This window comes from Chlorocebus sabaeus, chromosome 22, assembly GCF_047675955.1.
Source record: "Chlorocebus sabaeus isolate Y175 chromosome 22, mChlSab1.0.hap1, whole genome shotgun sequence".
Classification (NCBI taxonomy): Eukaryota; Metazoa; Chordata; class Mammalia; order Primates; family Cercopithecidae; genus Chlorocebus; species Chlorocebus sabaeus.
Genome location: NC_132925.1, coordinates 84,036,014 through 84,058,941, shown reverse-complemented (window position 1 = coordinate 84,058,941; position 22,928 = coordinate 84,036,014). Strand labels below are relative to the sequence as shown.

The 22,928-nt window shown below is 41.9% G+C and overlaps 1 protein-coding gene across 15 annotated transcripts in view; it reads right to left on the bottom strand.

The window, feature by feature from the left end:
• ERC2 (ELKS/RAB6-interacting/CAST family member 2) overlaps positions 1-22,928 on the bottom strand; it is a 970,222-nt gene that overhangs the window by 189,397 nt on the left and 757,897 nt on the right. For all 15 annotated transcript variants that reach the window (XR_012090621.1, XR_012090622.1, XR_012090620.1 and 12 more), the window contains one exon: positions 10,701-10,835. Coding sequence is in view for 11 of the 15 variants with exons in the window: in XM_073010025.1 (XP_072866126.1) it covers positions 10,701-10,835 (135 nt within the window). In the remaining 4 variants the exon portion in view is untranslated. The remainder of the gene's footprint in view (positions 1-10,700; positions 10,836-22,928) is intronic.

Here is a 22,928-nt window from a genome sequence, read left to right as displayed (position 1 = left end):
TTACGTGGACATGTCAGCAGCACCCCAACACATTTTAAGATCTCTGAGGGGAAAGGCAGCACCTTTACTTCCTTCATACTGTGCCATGATTCGCAGATGTAGGAACTTAGATATTTCTAAATGAGTAATTATGGAAGGCTCAGTTCTCACTGTTTTGAATGACTGGATTCCTCTGAAGGAATATGCTTCCCGGATTCCCAGAGTTCCTTACGATTGCCAAGATTGTGTTGATTTGTGTCTTCTCAGAATGACTGTTCCCATCTTCCACCGCACTAGCCACATCTCTGGTTTATTCTTCTACCCGCAAGTGATGAAAGCGGAACTTCATTGGTTGAGGCAGAATGCAGTATATGTCCATATTTTAAAAGACACACTGGGGTGTCTCTCAAGGGAGAGGCACGGACCGGAGATCCTGTGCAGCCTGGGTTGGTTCTTCTCAGCAAGCTCACCTCACAAGGACACGCTGAGGCAGGGCACCTACCTGAGACCACTTTGCCAAGCCATCGAGAATGTTATAGAAGTTTGGGCGACATTTTCCTTCACTTCTAATATAGCATCTTTAAGCGCATCCTCAATTTTTTTTTTTTTTTTTTTTTTTTTGCATCATCATTATAGGGCAAATTGAAGAAACTAGTTTTCTATTTCCTTCAAGCAAAAGTAGCTGTGACAAACTAGTCTTTGGTGCACTGTGCCAGTTCACTCAGCTCGAGGACATCAGATACCCAGCTGAAGATTAAAATGCTGGACGCCTCTATGTTGGCCAACAATATTGTTTGGGAGCTTAAAGTCAACATCTGCTAAAAGCAGAACCATTGCCAGATAACCACAAAAAAGGGTGGGAGTGAAGACAGGCTTTATTTTTGCTCCTTCATCGATCAGTCATTAACATTTGGCTTTGTTAAACACAGTGAAAATTGTGTTTTTTACATGACTCTGGTTCCTTCATGGTAGGCAATCAAATTTCCTTTTGACTCTTCATTTCCTCAGCTGCTTAAAAAAGACAATGAGAGGAGGCTGAGGCAGGAGAATTGCTTGAACCCGGGAGATGGAGGTTGTGGTGAGCTGAGATCATGCCATTGCACTCACTCCAGCCTGGGCAACAAGAGTGAGACTCCATCTCAAAAAAAAAAAAAAAAAAAAGAAAGAAAGAAAGAAAAGAAAATGGGACTACCATGTCCTGGTCCTGATGTTCCATAGGTTCGCTGTGCAAATTACACTCGAGAATGTAAATTAAACCAGTTTGTGGATGTTACAGACTTAGACCAATATGACTAGGCATATCATTCCTGTTGGTAGTGTTGATAGCTGATTACTAGTAAAACAAATTATTTGATATTAAACTAAGGCTGAAGGCAAAATGGTGTGTCTAAAAAGGATCTGATGGTGTATAAAATGATTCTTAAATATTTTAGAGTCTCTGGGCTGTTCAAAATTGACATTATTAAGATCATTAATAGATGGATGCCCAAATCAGAATTTTTCAAATGCTATTGGTCTGTAAGGTGGTTTCCTGCAATAACAGACTTTGTGAGTGTGTACAGGGTATGTTTAAAGGATGTTTCCTACTCCCTTTCCTCTGCTTGTCCCTTATCTTTGGAGTGCTGCAAGTGCCTGCAGTGTTTTAAGTCAAACATGAGCCCTATTACCTCAGTTATAGAAAAAAAGAGGGGCAATGGTGTTTAGCAATATAAAATGGATTTCCCTGCTTCCCAACATTTCAAGGCTGGCCACCCCCTCTCAGTGGGGGAGCTGAAGTGCTGCCTCTTAGACAAATTCGACTGGATTAAAGCAGCAAGTTGAAAAGACATCAGCCCTCCAATGTTGCCAAGATGCATTGCATCTGTAAGCTGGGGAGCGTAGGCTATGTCTGAAAAACCCCTGTTGACTCAAAGGATACTGCAACAAATCTCTTAATGTAACCCTAAGACTGCAAACAAGGTGTAAAACCTAGACAAATCAGTAAAAGAAAGAAAAAAAAAAACCACTCTACCCCAAATAGAGTAAGACTGAATGAAATCTTCAATAGGCTCAAACCTCCTTTAAGGAAAAATCCTTCTCTAACAGGAGGATCCTGATGCATTAAGCAGCTCTGCATTTTTCCCATACATGAAGACCCTACCTGGCAGGGCTTATTAAATCGTGCCCTCATGTGCTTACATGCAGGGAATTAACATCACACCCAGATTAAAGGGCTTTGACAATAACCTGCTCATCTGCAAAGCCAGCTTCCCAACTGCTGCGTAACTCCGCCTTCCTTCCTCTCCTGTGGCTCTTAATGGTTGGGTGAGCATGTAACTGCTGGTAGAGGAAGGAGGCAGTTAAATACCTCCCACAACAACAGTTCAGACATTTGTCCCCATTTCCTTCTTTACCTGTGGCCTCACAGAGAGCCACCGCAGGGTTACTCTACAGCTTCTGCTCTTAAAAACAAGCAAACAAATAAACTGCCACTTTTATTTCCCAATGGTGGGAAATCACATACGCCGTCTGGCTCACTTTTTAGTAGTTTGGGGGATTTTTAGTAGTCTCTGGGGGATAAAGAAAAAAGAGACATCTGTGATATCTTTCTATTTCTTAACCCGCTGAGTTTTAAACACAGTATCCTCCAATCTACTTGTGAGAAAAGAAGTATTGGGAAAGAGGCAAGTGGCTCACAAGAGCTATTTCAAAATGCATGCCAGGATATCCTTGGCTGTAGTTCTGAGAGGACTGGCCCAGGTGTGGCAATGGTTAAAATCTCTGAACCCTTCTTCCATGCAATACACATCAGCACCAATAAGAGGTTTCTTCATGGGTTGTTGAATTTGAAGGCTTCATCCCTACATGAAACAAAACTCAAGGCTTCTTCCAAGAAGTAGGCCATGAAATTAGATATACAATGCAAAAAAAAAAAAAAAAAAAAAATGTACTGTCTCTTATCTGGGCAAACTTTAGACATACGAGCTTCGTTGGAAAACTGATATTAAAAGCCTAAAATATGTAACTTTTCTTATCAGGTTACTATCATGGGAAACTAAAAATTCCTGGTGTTTTGTATGTTCCATAGCTATACTTTAGTAAGGCCTGATATACGGTGTTAATTTTTCTTCAGTGGAGGAAACATGAAAATATATTTATGTGTGCACATACATATATATGTATATATAATGTATATTCAAACATGCACTCAGAGGAAGTTAGGGAGAGAAGTTTCTAGCTAAACATGATCTTGCAAAATTCTTCCATATGTGGAAAAGTCCTCAGTTCATCTGACATAGAGTGATACATACATATATACACACAGGATGCTATGTATACATTTATCCCACATTCAGTTAACCTCAAAACATAAAATAAATTCTTTTTATTCCTCCCTAAGCAAAAGCTAGGAATAACAACTCTATATACAGAATTCATCTTCTGGGGGCAACAGAGCAGGTTGGACCCCTTGCCTGTCTGTCAGAGTTCAAAGGGCTGCACTTTGACTAATCTGCCGGTGAAAGTGCAAGGGAAGCAGAGCATCAATCACGAAAGCTCACCCTGCATTCACAGAGAGGGGCTCAGTGGGAGTAAGGGATCCCATGGCCTTGAGCTGGTGCCCCAGGAGGGGCTGCTGTGACTGCTTCATTCTTCTGGTGGACTGTGAGGCCCCACCAACTTCTTGTTGACTAAACACAAAATGTAGGAGGAGGACAAAAGCAGGTGGGTTTTATGAAAAAAGATCTAGGGCCAGGAAACACATAGGCCTGGAGTTGTCATCTGCCTCCAGCCACAACATCAATGAGGGCCTAATTGCGGGGATGGCTGGAAATTCCCCTCTTTGAGGAATGCTCTTATAGGATGCTGACTAATTCTACCAGAGAGCAGTACCCAAGGCTCAGGTGTATGCAGAAGGGACAGGGGTAGGAGGGTGAGACAGCAAAAGCCCTGCTTTTCTTTTCTGAGCCAACTCTACCTTATGGCTCTTTTGCCTGTAGAAAGAGGGGAGAAGGAACGTGTTTAGGGACCAGAAATCTCAAAACCAAGGCAGTGAGTGCTGCAGCCTCTCTGAAGCAGAGTATAGGTTCAGTACTCTAAGCATCTGCCTGTATGCAAGAATCCAGAATCCATACACAGAAAGGAAAAGCAGATTTCTATCAACCGTTATAAATTAGGTCACTGGGATCATTTTACTATATCTTAAAATACAATCTATGTATCAGTTCTGTGACCACCAGTTTGAAGAGAAGGCCAAATCTAGGCATGGGTTCTTTAGTAACCAAGAAATTTGATGGTTTATGACAAAACAACATGTGTCCCAAGTAGAATTCTGCGGGAATTTTCAGCAGAAAATGGAAGTGAACATTCAATGCTCTGAAATATGTCCAATGGTACAAACACACACCTTGGCTGAGAGCCAACACATGCTGGGACCACACAGTCATCAGGAGCAGCAGAGAAAGCACCAAGGATTACTATTTATACCCACAGACAGATTCTGGAAATTACCAAGTAGAGTGGATAATATTTAGGATTAGGACAATCAATTTCCTAGGACTAGATCCATAGAACGGACAGACACCTTAAAGTTCATAATGCAAAAGGGAAAACCTAGCTTCTACCACAGAAAAGTCACCCTCTGAAAGTACCCCTAGCACCCTGGCTGATCTGACAGCAGCCCTTAGCAGAATAAAGCATCCTGTTTTGCTCTGGGGGCACAGTTTACTCCAGATCTTTGCATGTTCAGAAGCTCAGGGGAGAGTGAGCAAGGGAATGTGAGTCCTGGCAATCCACTGCCAAGAACCCCCTGTGATCCAGAGCAGTTCCCTTTCCCCTCTGGGCCAGTCTCTCCACTACTTGAAGATCTCATTCTGGTGACTCCATGGAAGCAGGAGAGTTTGCAATTGGCACAGGGGCAGCAGGAATAGAGAAGAGTAAAGGGGAACAGGGAAAATGGGGGGAAATGGAAGGAATAAATTCACAAAACAGAAGAATGGAAATAAAGACAATGAAAGCTGGAGCAAATGGAAAGAGAACAGATGAGATGGTATTTTTTTTCTTTTTCTGTTTTTCTTTTTTCTTTTTTCTTTTTTTTTTTTTTTTTTTTGAGATGAAGTTTCGCTCTTGTTGCCCAGGCTGGAGTGCAATGGCGCGATCTCGGCTCACTGCAACCTCCACCTCCCAGGTTCAAGTGATTCTCCTGCCTCAGCCTCCCAAGTAGCTGGGATTACAAGCACTCACAACCACACCCGGCTAATTTTTTTATTTTTAGTAGAGGTGGAGTTTCAGAACGTTGGCCAGGCTGGTCTCGAACTCCTGACTCAGGTGATCTGACTGCCTCAGTCTCCCAATGTGTTGGGATTACAGGCGTGAGCCACTACGCCCGGCCAAGATGACATTTAATTCAATTTTGGAAAATAAACAAAACAGGATAAAATTTACTACAATTCAATGGGAAAGGGAAAACGCACATTTGCACTCAAGAATAAGTGGATCCATTATAGTTGTGCAATCACAAATACACGTGGTTACTTAGATGTATCCAAGAGGTTTGCCACCAATGTGCAGTACTCAGAGACTTAGGCTTTCATCTGAGGCCTGCTGATTTTCAGTTTTGTGACTCTGGATCATTAACAACCTCTGAGTTTCTTTATTTATACAATGGGGATACTTCCATCTGCCCTTCCTATTTCCTGAAGTTACTATAGGAGCAGTTCATTCAACAGACATTTACAGAGTACCTAGTAAGGGCCAGACACGTGTGAACATGTGACAAAGAATCTGAACATAAAATGTGAAATTTAACCAAATTTTTCTGCAATTGATCGCATAAGTATCATGTCTCCATGCTCCTAAACTCATAGCCCTCATTTAGAAGTAGGTTTTCTGTAAGTAAAATGTGAAACGAAATTTAAAACTTAAATATGATCAGAAAGTCTCAAAGGTGGTCAAAATCCCTTGAGGTCTCCAACACCTATGAGTGAGTATTTACATTCAATGAAGGAGGAAGAGGAGAGAAGAGTTTTCTCTTGTGAGTTTTTCACTTTCAAAAGTGGCCGCCTACTCTGAGGTTACCAGCCCCAAAATGTTTAGGTTCTTTGTCATTTAGGCCCTTCCCAACTAGAATCAGAGTGGCAAGTGCTTTAACAAATAGAAGTAGATTTTGCACAAACAAGCAGTGAGATCCAGGTCCTTGAAGACCTAACACCCAATCCAAGACCCAGGAAGAGAAATGTGAGTCCTAGATGCACAAAGGGTAGCCTGCATGGTGCCTGACATTTTAAGTTGGCTGGAGTGTGGACCTCATGCTAATGCTGTGCTTTTCTTATTCACCAGGTTAGTATATACCTGGGAGCCACTGGAATGAGCTTAATAAAATATGACTTGTACTGGGACAGTAAAACTTGTATGATGCCTAGAAAAAGGAAAGTAGAAAGACTTGATATCATTGATATGTTTTAAGGCAGGGAAGGAGACACTATTTAAAGAAAATGACAGATGAGACTGATGACAACAGGTACAGAGAATATTTAGGAAAAGCTGAATTTCTACTTGGCTTTGTGAAATCAATCTTGGTAACCTAAGAAACATCTCTAACGTGTCTCCAGCATGTTTCATTTACTCTTTGGACTTAATTGTTTCTCAAAACACACGAGCAGCTTGTGTCATGGGAAATATTTGTTGTCTGCCCCCGTGGTCACTTCTTGCTTTGAAGAATTTCCCAAGTCATTATTGGGATTTGTCTGGATATTCTACTTGGACATATTCAATGGCTGTGACCATCCTAGGGGTCACAGCCCACCAGCTATTAAATGCTTCTTTTTCAGGTAGGGGGCTAGATTGTTGAACTGCCACACTGCACTGACTTCTCTTACATCTTCTCCAAATCTTCCCACCTCCTCAGTAATCCCTGAAAAGCTGTGTATTTATGACTATTCTTGATATCCTGGGTCCTCACCCTTAATGACTCCCTTAGTTTAGATCTACTGGGTTCTTGGGATCACTCATTCTCAGATGTCAGTGCCTTTAAGAAAGTATCCCAGGAAATGAATGGAAGAGGCACTTCCATTTTCTGTTGTGCAAAGTAAGAAGCTGCCTGAAAATCCCACCTTCTGATAAAAAATACTGCTGGAAACTGGTTCAGTCATGTTATAAAATGGGTAGTCTCTTTTTTCACCTGATACTCTGAGAACAATATTTCTCAGAGCACAGATGTTACTGAAAAGAAAAAAGAAATCTACAATCAAATAAGTCTGGGAAATACTGGATTAAATTAAATTGGAGAGCTTTCTTTCTTATATGACTTTTTAGATCCTTTGATCTGCTAATTGCCCCAGGAAGCTCAAAGATAGAGTTATAATATGGAGCACTTTCACAAAATTCTTTGCCCAGAGAGTCTTTGTTTCAAGGCTTTCCTCATGGGACTAATGCTCTAAAAGTTACTTTGGGAAATGCTAGTCTAGACTTATAATACTTGGATTCAGTTTCTCTTAAGGAGCAAGAAAAATCACAGTGAAGGAGAAAGGAACATGGAAGAAATGGAAAAAGAATATAATTATGTAAGTACCTAGCAATACTTACATGGAATTACCTAAGGAAAAATGAGTTTTTCTGGAAAAGTAACAAGGCAACTGATTTTTCCTATTTCTCCATTTTCATGTGTTCTGATCTCTTAACAAAGCTCAAGAGGCAATATCAACATTTTGTAGCCCTTCTTCCATAAGTCATTGTTGGTCAAGTCTTTAGGGCCACAGGAAGTCCAGTGTTGGAAGATTCACAGAAAGGGAATCAGGAATCCCTGGAAGAGACCTTTCCCCTTTAAGTCAGGTCAGCTAACACGGGTACATTATGAACATTTAGTTAAAATCTCATCCACATCACCCCATTATTAGGACTCTCATGCTTTCATATGGCTGTCATTTTTCTCCTAAGAAGAAACATATACTCATATGTACCTTAGATGTATTAGTGTATGTGGGCTATGCAATTAAGTGTAAGGTTTGTAATCAATTGGGAAAGATTACTATTGATAACTATTATCCATTGATAACTATTTTATTCTGGGACTTAGATTGATAACAGTACATATACTGATATACTAGTTGTTGATTACCAAATCTGAAATCTTCAGTACAGGGGAACATATCATTCCACTAGATCTGCGATGCCCAGTCAAAAGGGGCATCCAGCTCAGGAGATACAGCCATCTCCAACACTGGTGTCAATCTACTCTCACACTAGGGTTCCTTGTTTAATCTCTCCTTCTCTAATTAGAAGAGTCTAGCAAAGGAGCCTTACTGACTTAATGACTTCAACTTAAAACCACAAAAATACCCTTCTGGTCAAGAGTATTTTACTTTCACAGTGAACCCCACTACAGAATAAGTTTCTAAGGTATGGGCCCCTAATTAAGTTGGAGCTACCTTTTATCTGTCTTGTTCTGATTGACATGAACCAGAAAAGACGTGAACAAGACATCAGATGACCTGGATTCTTATTCTAGGACTAGACAGCCAATGCCTTGAAGACAGGGGTTCTGTCCATCATGCTGTTCCCCAAGTGCCACATCATGGCTGCCATGGAATTAGGTTAGGAACTCGGAACAGGATTCCAGCCTATTCACCCACTTCCTGGGCCCCGGCTTTCTCATCTGGAGAAGGGGATGAGGTTAACTGCCTCTATGCCCATCGGCTGCTTAGAGTGTTCACTGAGATGGTGGATGTGAAAGTGAAAGACCATCACCATCTTCCTAACAGTAGTAGTGAGAAGCATGTGCCAAAGGTCTCAACAATATGCCTTAGCCAGACACTCTTCAAGGAATGCTAACTCTTCTGGGAAGGACACCACCCTATGACAACCTCTAGTGTCGGTGGACAAACATGATAGTCAACCAAATAGACGAGACACCCTAGTTTGTGATCACAGCTCTCTGGAAAAGTAGCAGGAACCTAGCTTTTGTAAGAAATATCATTCACAAGATGCGCTCTGGTGCTTCATTCCCAGTAGAACATATGAGCATATGTGTCTCTGTGATGAGACAAGCTGGTTTGTTATCTCAGCAGGTCCCTGGGTGATCCACTCCCCTGACTTGGCTCCAAATCCTTCTTTCTACTCTTAGGGTGCTCTCTGTTTTTCTCTCTGTTGGGTTTGAGTGGGGGAACTCAGGATGGTCTTCTAGCATGTGTGGCTCAGAATGAATGGCCAAAGTGGGGACTGCAGGTTCCCACCAATAAAACCTCACACTCTCCCAATCTGAGAGAAGGCCAAGGAGAAAAGGGCAGGGACCAGGAATGAGAATGAGTTGTTTTAGTTAGCAGGATGCCAGGTCTATTGGGGCAGGCAAAGGTCGGGAGGTGGTAGTGGTGGTGGTGGTGATGGTGAAGGGTGATAATTGAATAAATAAAACCAAAACAAAACCAAAACGCAGACATACAAGATAATGACATGAAATTGACACTGCTCTCCATATTTCAGATCTCCAAATCAAGAGCATATTTTGGCAGCTAAAACATGAAATCATGCCCTGTCTGTACTTGGCTTCAGAAATCTAGATTATTTCTATGTGAACAGCTTCAGCAATGTTGGGGTCTCTGAGGGCAAAAGCTTCCAGGTACAAAGGTCAGGTCAAGCTCAGTGCTGGCTGCCTCGCTGCATAACTCCCAGGAGAACTTCTAATGCTGTGTTTTATATAAACAGCTCCCCCAGGACTTGTACTCCAGGTAAAACAACTTGGAAATTTCAAATCTTAACTTCTTTGGGACGCTAGCAACAGGAGGTGAAAAGGAAACACAGCCACCTGAAAAGTTTTAGGAGCATCACAAGTATCTCCTCCCCCAGCAAACAATTAAACTGCCTCTTCACACAGGTAATTCTGACAAGCCCTCACCCTGCCATATCCAAAGGAGTGCATACTTATCCAGATGGTTCTATTTTGTTACCTATTGCTCCCATCTATGGAAATGTATCAGTTGCACTAGGATCACCAAAAATGGGGGCAGGGGGAGGCGAGAATCTTAGTACAATGAAGTAAGAAATATTGCTCATATTGACTATATTATCCTGCTAGTTTGCATTTAATTTCCTAATTTCCATAAAATTCACCTTCAAGAGTTTTAATACTAAACACTGTAAATAGTTTTTGCATTTGGTGGGTGAATGTAAATATTGCTGTAAAACCACAGACGGTTTTGTTTTTGTCAATCCATCTTTTCATGTGCTTTACTTAGTCAAGGGAGGAGATAGGGTCCAAATCAAATAAACCAGACTCCTTGACTTCACTGGCTAAAATGCCAGCAAAACGGATTTCTCTCCTTGTTGTTTTACTCCACCATTAATTTGCATCACTAAGAATTTTCTAGGAAAGTGCTCAGCGAACTCAAGGCTTCTCTGGTTGCCAAGCTCATGGAAACAAAGTGCTTTCTCTTAAAACTCTGAAAAAGACATTCCAAAGTAACCCGCCATGAGATACCGAGCCAGCAATAGACTACATATCTATGAAAGAAGAAAGGAGGGGAGGAAAGAAAATGCATAACACAAACAAGAAAAGACAAAACCTTAAAGAGGAAGGAGAAAGAAAAACATTTAGATTCCTTGACTGATGGAAATAAATACCAAAGCTATTAGTTTCAGTTCAAAGAACGTATCACTTTATGCTGTTTATTATTTCTTGAGGATTATTTATTTTATCTTAAAATATCTAAAGGGTAAAAGGGGTCTTGGAGGTAAGCAGCGATGAAACTGACCTGGTCCGGAGAGGGCCTGTGATTGGAATGTTGCGACCTCCCAGGAGATCGATGGTGGTGGTGATGGTGGTGATGATGGTAATGGTGATGGTCCTCATCATAGTTGTCTGCCATCAACTTCATTCTGTTCTGGGTCTGTGCAGAACAAAAACCAAGGAAGATTCCATCAGGAGCTAGAAGATCAGTCAAAGAGATTCAGGGCCTAATTATAGTACCTATAGGGATCCCTTTGTTCCTAATCCAGGAATTTTCACTGTTAGTCAAGTTGAAACTTAATAAGGAAAGCACCATGCCATTAACTTTGGTGAAAAAAGCTTTGTCACATCCTTAAAGCTATTATGTTACACCTGTAAATGTTAATGTACTTCCTCCTTGTGATTTAAAAGGGAAAAAATGGACATACTCTAAGGTGCTTTGCTTTACATTGTCAAGCAATCAGAGAGATCCAGGGCGAGCTTGCAATCGCAGAGTACCAACAATTATGACTGAGATTCTAGATGGACACTCTAGAGCAAGCTGGAGATGGAAGTCCTGGATGGAAAGATGGGAAGGGCCGGGTGGAAACACAGAACTACAGAGAGACAATGGTCTCACAAGACAAGGCAGAGAAATCCACTCAAAAGCTGCCAAATGCAAATATACTGATGGAGATGGTTTACTGCTATGATGACTTCTTGGGAAATGGCTCTCTACGGACATTTTAACTGATTTTCTTCCTTGAGGGAACTGAGCAAAAGGTACAAAGTCAATGGGAGAAGAACTGACCACTCTAATTTACAATCCATGATGCCTGTCACATGAGGCAACTTGGAGTCATGGTTAAACCCCCAGGGCCATAGAAGCGTACTGCTTTATTATGCACGGCAGGAAATGGACCAGTGATGAACTGGCCTGACAGGCTCTCAGAATCTAGAAAAATGCCTAAAGACCACGGGAAAAGAGCAAACAAAATTATCAAGCTCAGAAAGTCAGGAAATATGGGTCTGATGATAGACCTGCCTGGATTCAAGGGATTCAAGTCCTGGCTCCACCTCTTTGCTGGTTATGTGACCTCAAGAGAGTAAACTATAAACCTTAATTTCCTCAACTCTAAAATGGGAGTAATAGTGCCTCTTTCCTTGGGGTTGCTGCTAGGAGCAAATGATGTGATAGACTTCAAGTGCCAGTCCAGTAACTGGCAATGAAAGTCAAATGCTGTCATTACTATAGTTACTGCTGTTACTGTTTGCTGTAAGACATTTTTCCTCCTTTGTATGTGCTGCTTCCTTTGCTTGCAATGCCTCCCTGGCCCCTTTCTTCACCTTTAACTTCTATGACTGGCTAACTCAAACTATTTACTCTAGGAGCCTTTTCCTGACCCTGTCCTTGAGGCTGGGTGACACGTGCCTCCTGCGCACCATGGCTCTATAACCACAGATTTATCCGTCCGTATGTCCATAGACCTTGAAGCTATTTCTTTCATCTGCCTCTCCCCAGAATCTCACATAGGGCCTAGCAGATGTAGATATGCAATACATCCTGCTGTAATGAGTGACCAAAAGAATGAAGGGGCCATGATTTTGAGGGATGCTGCCATCCTAGAGACAAGCTGCATGTTTGTTTTCAGCAGGGAGGGTCACGGAGAGTTGAGGACATTTCATTTCATGAGTTGCCATAACAATCCCACTGGTGGCTCAAGATGACAATGAACCAACAGTACTTTCAGAGAGCCAGAAGTCAGGGGTTGGCAGAGCCTCCAACCAGTTGGAGTTTTATTATGTAATATAAATAACACACTGACAATAAAGAAAAGTCTGGGCCTAACATTGTGTATTCTTATAGTATTTTTCACATACAATCCAACTTATTCTCAATACTTTCCCAGAAGCAATTATTATCCTCATTTGGCAGCTAGAAAGGTAAGGTGTAGATTTCAGTCCCGAGAGTCTCTTTCTTGATATAGAACATGGAGATTTTCTGGGTCATCCAATTCTCAATCTCCAGGCTGTTTCCCTTGTCTTGCTGCTAGCAGAAAAGGCAAACAGCTGAACAGGTAGAAAGAGATTTCCCATAAAATGCTTTGGTTCTGTTAAGTTTTGGAAACACCTCACATCCCAATTCTATCTGCCAGAGGATGTCTCATGATTTACTCACTCCTTTTTAAAAAATGTGTACAATATTTGAAAGCCCCCAAAGTGAATGTTAAAAAAAACTGTGTATATGAATAAAAACAATAAAAATAGAGGGAAAGATCCACTTAAAATTAAATAAAAAAATCCCAGGCAACCTTTGGCAGCTGAGAGCATTTCCATCCTTCACTTGTCTACTTAAAGTGTCAGAAGACCCAATGGGCAAGTTATGCTTTGTGAGAAAGAGCAGGTCAGTGGAGCTGCTGCAGACTAAGTACTGAGATTCCCCTTAGTCAGTCTGCCATTGCACATGAGATTCTGAAATTCGGCGTTCACACCTAAAATTCCAGTATTGTCAGGATCCTGTACTTTTGAACTCATGAACTAATAAATCTGGAATTGTTTCTTCTAAATAGAATTCTGAGAGCCTGAGGGGAGCTGTAAGATCTGCTATGGGCAAGAAGGAAGGGACTCGCTCGAGAATGAAGGATGGAGCCTAAATGAACAAATAATAATTCTGCTATTGTAAACATCGTAATATCCTCATCCTTTGGGGAAGCTCCTGTGATTTTATGAGATTATTTTCTTACCAGCAACAAGCCTAAAGTTCCCTACCTTTGAACTGTATCCCATAAAAGAATGTACAAGCTAAACAAGATGCTATATGCAGTCCTAAATGTGTCTGCTAAAATGAGGTGTTGGAGAGTAGGCATGTCATGGGATAAAGACTGTAAATGAATGATGTCATCTTTCCAATTTGGTGCTGAAATATAAATAAACCACGTTGTTCATGTGAATACCAGATCTGGGGGAAATGTACACAGAGCAATTGTGAGCGGAAGAGGCTTCTTTTGATTAGTCTGGGCTGGAAGAGAAGAGTGTGAAACAGAGATGAAAAATGAGAGTTTGGTCTGATACTCTAGATCGTTTTTATTTATCTTGCTTGTAACATATCCCCTAAACTGTGACCAATTTCTTACTGGCTAGTTGCTGGTGTTCTCTCCTATAAAAACAGTTTGATCAATCTTGATCCTTTAATTGTCAAATTTAAAATAGATCCCTTAAATTTTTTTTTTTTTTTTTTTTTTTAAGATCTGCACTACCTAGCTTCATCCACACTCAATTATGTCGGTTTACACCTAAACAAGGGTCTGGAAAGATAAGAAGTCACAAATAACACTCCCTAACAGTCAATGAAAGAAAAACTACAGAAATTTGTAACACGGATTGGACACGGATACTGTTTGTTCAAATAATTCTAGGCAAACTTACCAGGTGATCCCATATATAATGGTTCACAGCCCTGTAGCCTCAGATGCTTGAGGTGCCCACTGAAAAGCCCGAAGCAGCAAATCTTCCAGGCAGGCAAAACTAAAAACCCAGGAAAATTAATATAGAGTTGGAGAGGGATTGCTTTCCACAGCACAGCACTTGGGAACTCAGGGACTCATTTAGCGATTCACTGAGGCCCATTTTTATTTCCTTTGCAGTGTCTACCAAACTGCTGACCAGACACTTTTGCCTTTGGCTAACTGTGTTATACTCTTTTTACTATATTATGTCATGACTGTGGAGACAAATCTAATCAGATTTCATTTTCTACTTCCTCTTTCTTCCAGGCGCCACCTTATTTCACTGGGGCCATCGCCTCCTAACAGCTCTCCTGCCGCACTCTCACCTCCCATTGAACACATTCCATAGCCAGAGTGACATCAGCTTTCTGTTCCTCCCTGGATTCAAGTTCTTGGGAGGCTCCCGCCACACTCAGGAAAATGGCCTGGGTCTTTGACATACTTAGGTATCTTTTGCTAGGTGACTGCTAGTTACTTCCACAGTCATACCTCCTGATCTCCTTGTCCCAGCCTTGGGACATGCTATTCTCTCTCTTCGTCCTGCTCTTTACTCTCTACCCCTTAAACCTGAGTTATGTCCATTAGTTCTCTGGTCTTAGCTTCAACGCCATCATTTCCAGAGATAACTTTCCTATGCCTGCCTTTTCCACTGCTTTCAGCAGAATGCTGTAGCCACTCCCCTGGGTCTCTACCATCACAGCACTTATCTGAACCAATGGTAACTAACTGCAGGTTCGCTTGGCTTTCTCCACCACTAGGTTGAAAATCTCTTGAGGGAAGTACCTCGTGTGGATTGCCCTTGCACTCCCCATCTAGGGCAGAGTCTCATGTCTTAGCTGTTAAGTAAAGGTGTGCCAAAGTACATGAGTGTAAAAATGGATGGATGGAGAGGGCACACAGGCTACTGTGGAAAAGATAAGAGGGAAGATGTGAGTCTAGGATGAGCCAGTTGAGTATTTAACTTTTGATGTGATAGTTTAACTTTTCCTGTTTATTTGTTTTTGTTTGTTGTAATTCTTGGGAGTGGTGAAGGCAGAGTATGTGCATAGCTTTGGAGCTGTTGGGAAAGTCTAATTGGTCTTCTTCAAGAAATATCCCATTCCTTAGATAATTGGACCCAGTGAAATACTATACCACCTCCCTGATTACTTACCTCATTAAGAATAAGGGGTGTTGGGGTGTTATCAGTTTCATTTCTTACTATCCCCTAGCGTTTGGGGGAACAGGAGCCTTTAGAAAACCTCTGTTAGTGCCAAAAGTCAAATATGGAAAACTGAAACTTTATCCATTAACTAAAATATCTGATGAACACCATCTGTGAAAAGGTGCCAGATATTCCAACTCTTATGACATTTCTGAAGAGTTTATCCAAGGAGCTCTTGAAACAAAATGAAAATCCTTGATTGACTAGTAATAGACTCAATTGCCTAATGGCAATATGTAGCGATAAACACGTCGTATTAAAACTGCTTTTAAAAATATTTTAGCAAGGTGGCAATAACAAACTATGCTTTGATCAGTCATCTGGATCAAGTTAACAATAAAACCTTCATGAATATGGTTTAAATAAGAAAAAAATATAATAAGATCTGTTGCTATGGGATATGGAGATAATACTGTACAACAGCAATTACAGTTTTATTCTATCAGGCTTTCTTTTCTTTCCCTGTTTCCCACCAGGGAAATCCCAAATGTTCAGGAACTCTTCTACTGTCTTGTTTCCACCTAATCAGAGCACGGTGAACAGCTCTTGTCTCCAAGTAAAAGATGAGGAAACCAGACAAGAATGGGATATCTAGGAGAGGAGAGATTTCCTGACCATCCACTAGACTCACATAGCAATGAATCATAATTGAGTAGAATCTAAGTTGCAGTGCTCAGGTCACAGTTGGAGGACAAAATGAAGCCAGAGGATGCGGAAGCTATTAAAGGAATGTGCTGCATTGGGGAACTTTCTGGGAGTATGTAAGAATAAATGATGAAAAGGCTTGTACTGTGGACACTGCACTGAAATTCACTCAACACTTACTAAACATCTGCAACTGCAACGATGCCAAGAATAATTATGTGCCAGGCTAAGTGTTTGGCCAGCATTCTCCTGCTGAATCCTCACTCCTGAGATGGCTCTTCTTGGGGCCCTCTTTCACAGATGAGGAAACTAAGCCCATAACTATTCAGCTAGTGAGTAGAAGAACAGAACTCAAACCCAGGTGTCTGACTCCAGAGGCCTGCAGTAGTGTCATGAAGGGTAAGGTCCAGTCCAGGTGCGGGGGTAAGGCAAAGATGAATAGGACACGAGGAAACAGAAGCCTGACTATAAAACAGTATAAGAAGAGGAGCAGGAGACAAGGGTATGGTTTAAATGGATGTTCAGAGGCAGCAGAGATCACCTCCAGCTGAGGGCAGAGGCATCAAATAAGGCTCCATGGGTCAAATGCCCCTTGAGTTAAGACCTGAAAGTTGGCTTGGCTATAGGTATAAGGAGATAACACTGGGGAGATCCCACGGTAAAGTGGCCCTCTAATCACCTTGAGAGGAAAACCAGTCAATGAGGGGAACTAGAACACCAAATGTGAGATATGCAAGCGTGTGTATGTGTGCGGGCTTCCTTCATCCCTTTGTTGGATGTGGGGAGAGCAGGAAACATGTGTGAGACAAAAATCCACCACCTTATTTTTCAAAATAGCATCAACTTGTGGCATTTGGAAGGAATTTAAGACAGAGCCACAGCCATGTACTCATCCATGTCAAACTAACATTTCTGGAAAAATGGGCCAGGCTCTTGGCATCTATGTGTTTTACAGATATCTACACAATCCACTGCTGTAGCATTAGTCCCTGAGCACTGGTCTGATCTCCAAGAACTCATTCAGCTGATCCATCCTTCCTGCCCTTCATCTACAGCAGAACAGAACACTGGTCGGACTCTCCCTCCCAACTTTGTTAAAGGTGGCTCTCTCTCTCTCGGTCCCTATTTACAGATAGAAATTTAGTAGATCATCATGTAGGTTTGGCTGGTGTTTGTATACTTACTCAGTAAGCATTTTTATTTTATTTTATTTTATTTTTAATTGTTGCAGAGAATGTCAGTGTCCCTCCTATACTCTCTTGTTCCACACCAGATCTTATTTGCAGCTTGGATGGACAGTCCTGGATGTGCTGCTGTCTTCCCACCAGGAGCCCATGCATCTTACTCTGCTTGAGGTTTTGCTTTAGCCACAGTTGCACACTTGGCCAGGGAACGGGGCAGATGGGAAGTGTTGGGGAGCTCATGCGCCTGAAACAACTCTCAATCTGTGAGGGAAGGAGATGGTATATAAATAGCCAACATCCTGGCCCCTCAGAGGACAACCCTACAGTGTGCTCCAGAATCTCTCACTAGGTCCTCAGCAGTGGGAGCCCTGGTTGATTACAGTAGAAAACTGCCCATTAATGCACCCTTTGTTGGCCTTTTCCCTTCCCTGTACCACTGCCCCGTTCTCTCACCATGTTTCTGGCGATCACTTCTCAAATAAATTACCTGCAGTAAAATCTTGTCTTGGGATCTGTTTTTTGTTTGTTTGTTTGTTTCTGGGTTTTGTTGTTGTTGTTGTTTGTTTTTTTGAGACAGAGTCTTGCCCTGTCACCCAGGCTGGAGTGCAGTGGTACAATCTCAGCTCACTGCAACCTCTACTTCCCAGGTTCAAGCGATTATCCCACCTCAGCCTCCAGAGTAGCTGGGATTCCAGGTGCCTGCCACCACTCCCAGCTAATTTTTTTTGTATTTTTAGTAGAGATGGGGTTTCACCATGTCAGCCAGGCTGATCTTGAACCCCTGACCTCAGGTGATCCACCCACTTCAGCCTCCCAAAGTGCTGGAATTATAGGCATGAGCCACCTCGCCCAGCTTGGGATCCGCTTTTGCAAGAATCTCAGCTAAAATCCTAATCATAGTTGAATAATTAACAAGCCTGTACTTAATTTTTGCACAGGACTAACATGCCTGTGACCCCCAGGCTCTTTTCCGTGAATACTTCTTGAGAGTTCTCATCACTTAGAGTGACAGAACTCTCACCTTCCTTAGGGAAGTAACACCTGCCTGGCACTAATTCAGTTTTGGCCAGACATTCATACTGAGACTCAGACTGAATCCGGATTCCTTGAGTCTCATTTCCTGTATCTATAAAATGGGCAAGTGAGGGAAGAATGTCTTCAGCATAAACCAAACACCATAGATAGATAGACAGATGCTGATCTACTGTTTCTGTTGCACATTTTGTGCAGTTTTTCTTTTCTTTTTTCCTGCTAAAATCAGGGAGGGAAATTATGTTGCTAAGTTGCTTTCTGTGGCCAGGTGCAGTGGCTCATGCCTGAAATCCCAGCACTTTGGGAGGCAGAGGCAGCCGGGTGGCTTGAGCTCAGGAGTTAGAAATCAGCTTGGGCAACATGGTGAAACCCCATGTCTACAAAAACAAAATACAAAAAATAAGCTAAGTGTGATGGTGCGTGCCTGTAGTCCCAGCTACTTGGGAGGCTGAAGTGGGAGGATCACCTGAGCACAGGAGGTTGAGGCTGCAATGAGCTGCCATCACACCAATGCACTCCAGCCTGGGCAACAGAATGTGATCCTGTCTAAAAAAAAAAAAATTGCTTTTTGTTGCCACCTTAGGAACCTGGGGAATCCCCTGAAGGGTTATGGACAATGATTGTAGCCAGGAGCATCATCTCCACTGTTCTACTGTCAGCCAGTGCAGCCCATGAGGAAGGATTATTTATAGAGAAAGAGTTCTATATGCTCAACTCATAATGTTAGGATACTAAATAGTGGCAAAACAAGACTGCCATTGTGAGACAGAGCCACCTGTTAACATAAAAAATAATAACCAATGCCTGCTTGGCCCTTGCTGTGTGAACAACCCTGTGCTGGCATCATATCATTCTGTCAGTCTGACATCAACCCTGCGAAGCAGGCAGGGGTGGGGGTTGTATTTAAAATCTTTAATAGCTGCTATGACAGATGCAGAAACCCAAGAGAACCAAGAGTGACACAGGTGCACATGCCCTGAATATTTGCCTTGGTAGAAGCTCTTGTTACTCCCACTTTAGAGATGAAGAAGCTGAGGCTTAGGGATTAAGCAACTAATCAGAGCTCAAATAACTGGTAGATCTGAGGCTCTGACTCTGGAGCCTCCTTTGTAACCAGTGCATCCCATTGCTCAGATCCATAAGGACCAGCCCCTTCATAAACAAATCAAGACTGACCTGGGAATGGCTCTGATCACCCACTCCAATCATAGCTTTAAAGAAAAGCAGCTCACTTTTGATTTTAAAATTCCCTCTGAAAACGATGGAACTCGGACACATTATAAAATCTTAATGGAGCCCCAAAGAAGTCCATGTTGCTGACCAACCCCTAATACAAATTCAAAAGTCATTATGCACAGTCCACATTAGCTTTTAATGCTTCAACCAATGAGACAGCTAATAGCTAGGCTAACACATTAGCAACTGCAGACAACCAAGGAATTTCTAACATCCTGAGCACCATTGCTAGTGGTGGAGTCTGGGGGAAGGGAAAGGTCCTAGAAGTTTCCACCACAAAGTTACTTAGTTAAGCGCAGGTCTGTTTAATTAAGTCGTGGGCAGCACATGCTATACTTAGCTTTTAAACACTTGTAAAGTCCTCTTCATTCATTTATCTTACTTGTCACTGACAAGCTCTTCAAGGACTGTAACAGTATGCAGAGCATGAAGAGCCTGGGTAAACAACACATATTTTATGTGGAGTCTAAACTGTTTCAACTCAGAAAGTCAATAGAGGGTCTCTGAAAAAAAAAAAAAAAAAAAAAAAAAAACCCAGACTCTTTTACTAAAGTGCGGAAGCATTCTGTGCATGGTCCGTTAGGAGTTTCTTTAGAAAGTGAACTCCAAATCAAATCCTAATTTTTTAACCCAAAGGTAAAAAGACAAAAAAAAAAAAAAAGGGAGGAATGGAGGAAAGAAAGGAGGGAGAGAATAAAGGAGACTGGGGAGAAATAAAGGAAGGAAGAAAGGAGGGAGAGAGTGAGGGATGGAAGAGAAAGAGGAGAGAGAGAGAAGAGGAGAGGTAAGGAAAAGAGAAGAAAGAGAAGACAAGAGAAGAGAGAAAAAGAAAGGAAGGAAAGAGAAAGGACAAAAAGTGTTTGCAGGTGTTGAGATTCAGACTCTATAATTGTGCTGACAAGCGAAGTCGACATTTTCATTCCATTCATAATTCAACAAATTATTATCACTGGTTTAGGGAGAACTGGCATCATCAAAACCGCTCCCTAACTAATGAATGGGCAAAACAGCCTCGGGGTGTGGACTAACAGAATTGGCCAATAGGCTAGAAACTGGAGCGTGAGCATTCTAGTAGAACTCTAGGAGAATATGAGATTCTAGGAGAATATGAGGTTAAGTAGGAGCCAGCAGTGCCCTCCGGAAGGGGCCGTGAGAGTCTTAAACAGGGCTATGAAGAGAGGTGTTCACATACCTTTGGAGGCAAGATAATTCACAGGGAGTAAATGAACTGCTCGACAGTTATATGTTTACTCTAAAATGTAAACAAATTATAACAAGCACATCAAAGAGAGGATTCATAGAAATTATGTCTTAGGATGTGGAAAACACTGTGAAGTTAATCCTCAAAATGTCTGAAGCTTGAGACACCACCATCAGTAGGGAATGGTAAAGCAATGGAGAATGGACTGGGTTGCAGGCAGAGGAGACTAGAAACTCAGGTCAGCTCAGAGAGAATGAACGTGTCCTGAGAACTGCGGGAGGACAGAAGGACACTGTCCTTCGAGGGCTTTGAACTTCGCGCAGAAGTGGAAGCAAATGCCATCTGGGCCTGCTCCCAGTTCTAAAGAGGACTGGAAGGGCATAAACCTAAGACCTCCCAGCACCTCACCTCCTTCAAAACAAAACAAATGACCCCCAAAGGGGGTGAGAAGCGATGGGGTGAGCCATGCAGAACATGTGGTGGGGCTGTGTTGGCCAGCGCTGAGCACAGTTCTGACCCCAGGAGGTGTGGAGATAGCCAGGAGAGGCTTGGCAGCTTGGAAGGAGAACCAGACAGGGAGAGGCAGCCAGGCCCTTGGAGGGAGAACAAATCCCTCTCCCCAGCTGGTCTCACGCTTGGGTGAGACAACTGGAGAAAATGTAAACATGCTCATTAGCAGTTTCCCAATCAGTTGAAAAACAAATGGAAAGAGAAAAATGGCAGTGGATTGTTCCAACTACCAACTCTCTGCCACATCTCCTCAGGTGTTTATCTTCATCAGAGTTCCCCACTGTGCTGTCCTCCCTTTCATCTGGATCTCAACCCCCTTACTAGCTTTACCCAGAACGCTTGGAGCTCACCCTAACTAGGGTTGATTTAGTTCTATGAGGAGTCACATACTCCACTCAGGATAGAAGGTCTCTGTGGACACCCCCAAAGATGCACAAACAAGACAGGGACATCATTTGCAGGTCTTCCCACAGCCTTGTCCAAGCTGATATTCCCTCAGTACATGAACATGAAAACTCATCAATAACCCCCACCTCTTCTCCTGTGATAACTTACCCCCCAAAGAAGAGGCAAAGTGGAAAGTTTGTGAATCTGTGTGTGAATCTGACAGAAATCCAATTTCCAGAAAGGATGAAGTTACACTCAAATTTCATCTGGAAATGTCTACTGTGTTGAGTCATATGGTGTTTTTGGTTTTTTTTTTCCTAACACATCAACTTGAATTCATTGAATGGGTACATCTGAAAGAACACTGTCTCTTAGTCACCTATTTAAGGTCGAATCCAAAAAGCCTGGTTGTCTGTGACCCTGAAGTTGAAATAGCTTAAGTACAAAATGTCCAAATGTATTTAAACTTGCATCTGAACAAAAATAGATACTAAAGTATGTAACTGATGTTTCTTGACAGTACCAGGAAAAGGCGGGTAACTTGAAAGTTGGGGAGACCTTCTCGTAGACTAGAGAATTTTAGGGCTATCTCAAATTTCTCCCCTATAAATAAAGACTTGCCAGAACAACCTAAATTCATAAAATGTTAATACTGGGCCACATCTTCAATTAGTGAATCTGAGTTTACTACTTTACAGAGGGGAGACTGAGGCTCCAAGACGGGGAAGGTTAGTTGCTGATGGGCCCAGGAGAAATCCCCAGAATACCTGACTGCTGGAACCTGGCCCTGTCCTTGTCCAGGCTGCCTTCTCATTTGATTTGCAAGTGCAGATGAGTCCACCATGTCCGTGACCTGTAACACCACAGGCCCAACTCATGTCGTTGGTTTTGTGTTCCAAAGTACTATGGTATTAATTTCCATTGTTTCAGTCTAAACAGCATCAAACACCTAATCATTTTGTTCTTGATGGCTACAGATAGGTTAAGGAATTTTCCATTTCCTTTGAGATATGAGCCTTATTTCTCTAGCAGAACTACTGATTAGGCTTTATAATTTTTCTTTTTTAAATAACATCTATAAGTTTTTATTATGTAAATTATACATGCTAGTTATGAAAAATTAAAGAGTACAAGAGAGTTTATAAAAAGAAAAGTAATGTTCCCCCTCTGTCTGCCCCAATATTTATTCCTGCTGTTAAGGTTTTTCTGCCAATCTTTCTAAAAAAAATTATGCTTAATGCAAGCACAGACACACATACATACCCTTTAAAAATAATATCTCCAATATGTCTTGGCTGTTCTTCCACATGAAGAACATGGAGAGCTTCCTCATCATTAATGGTTGCATGTTATTCCACTCTATATGTAT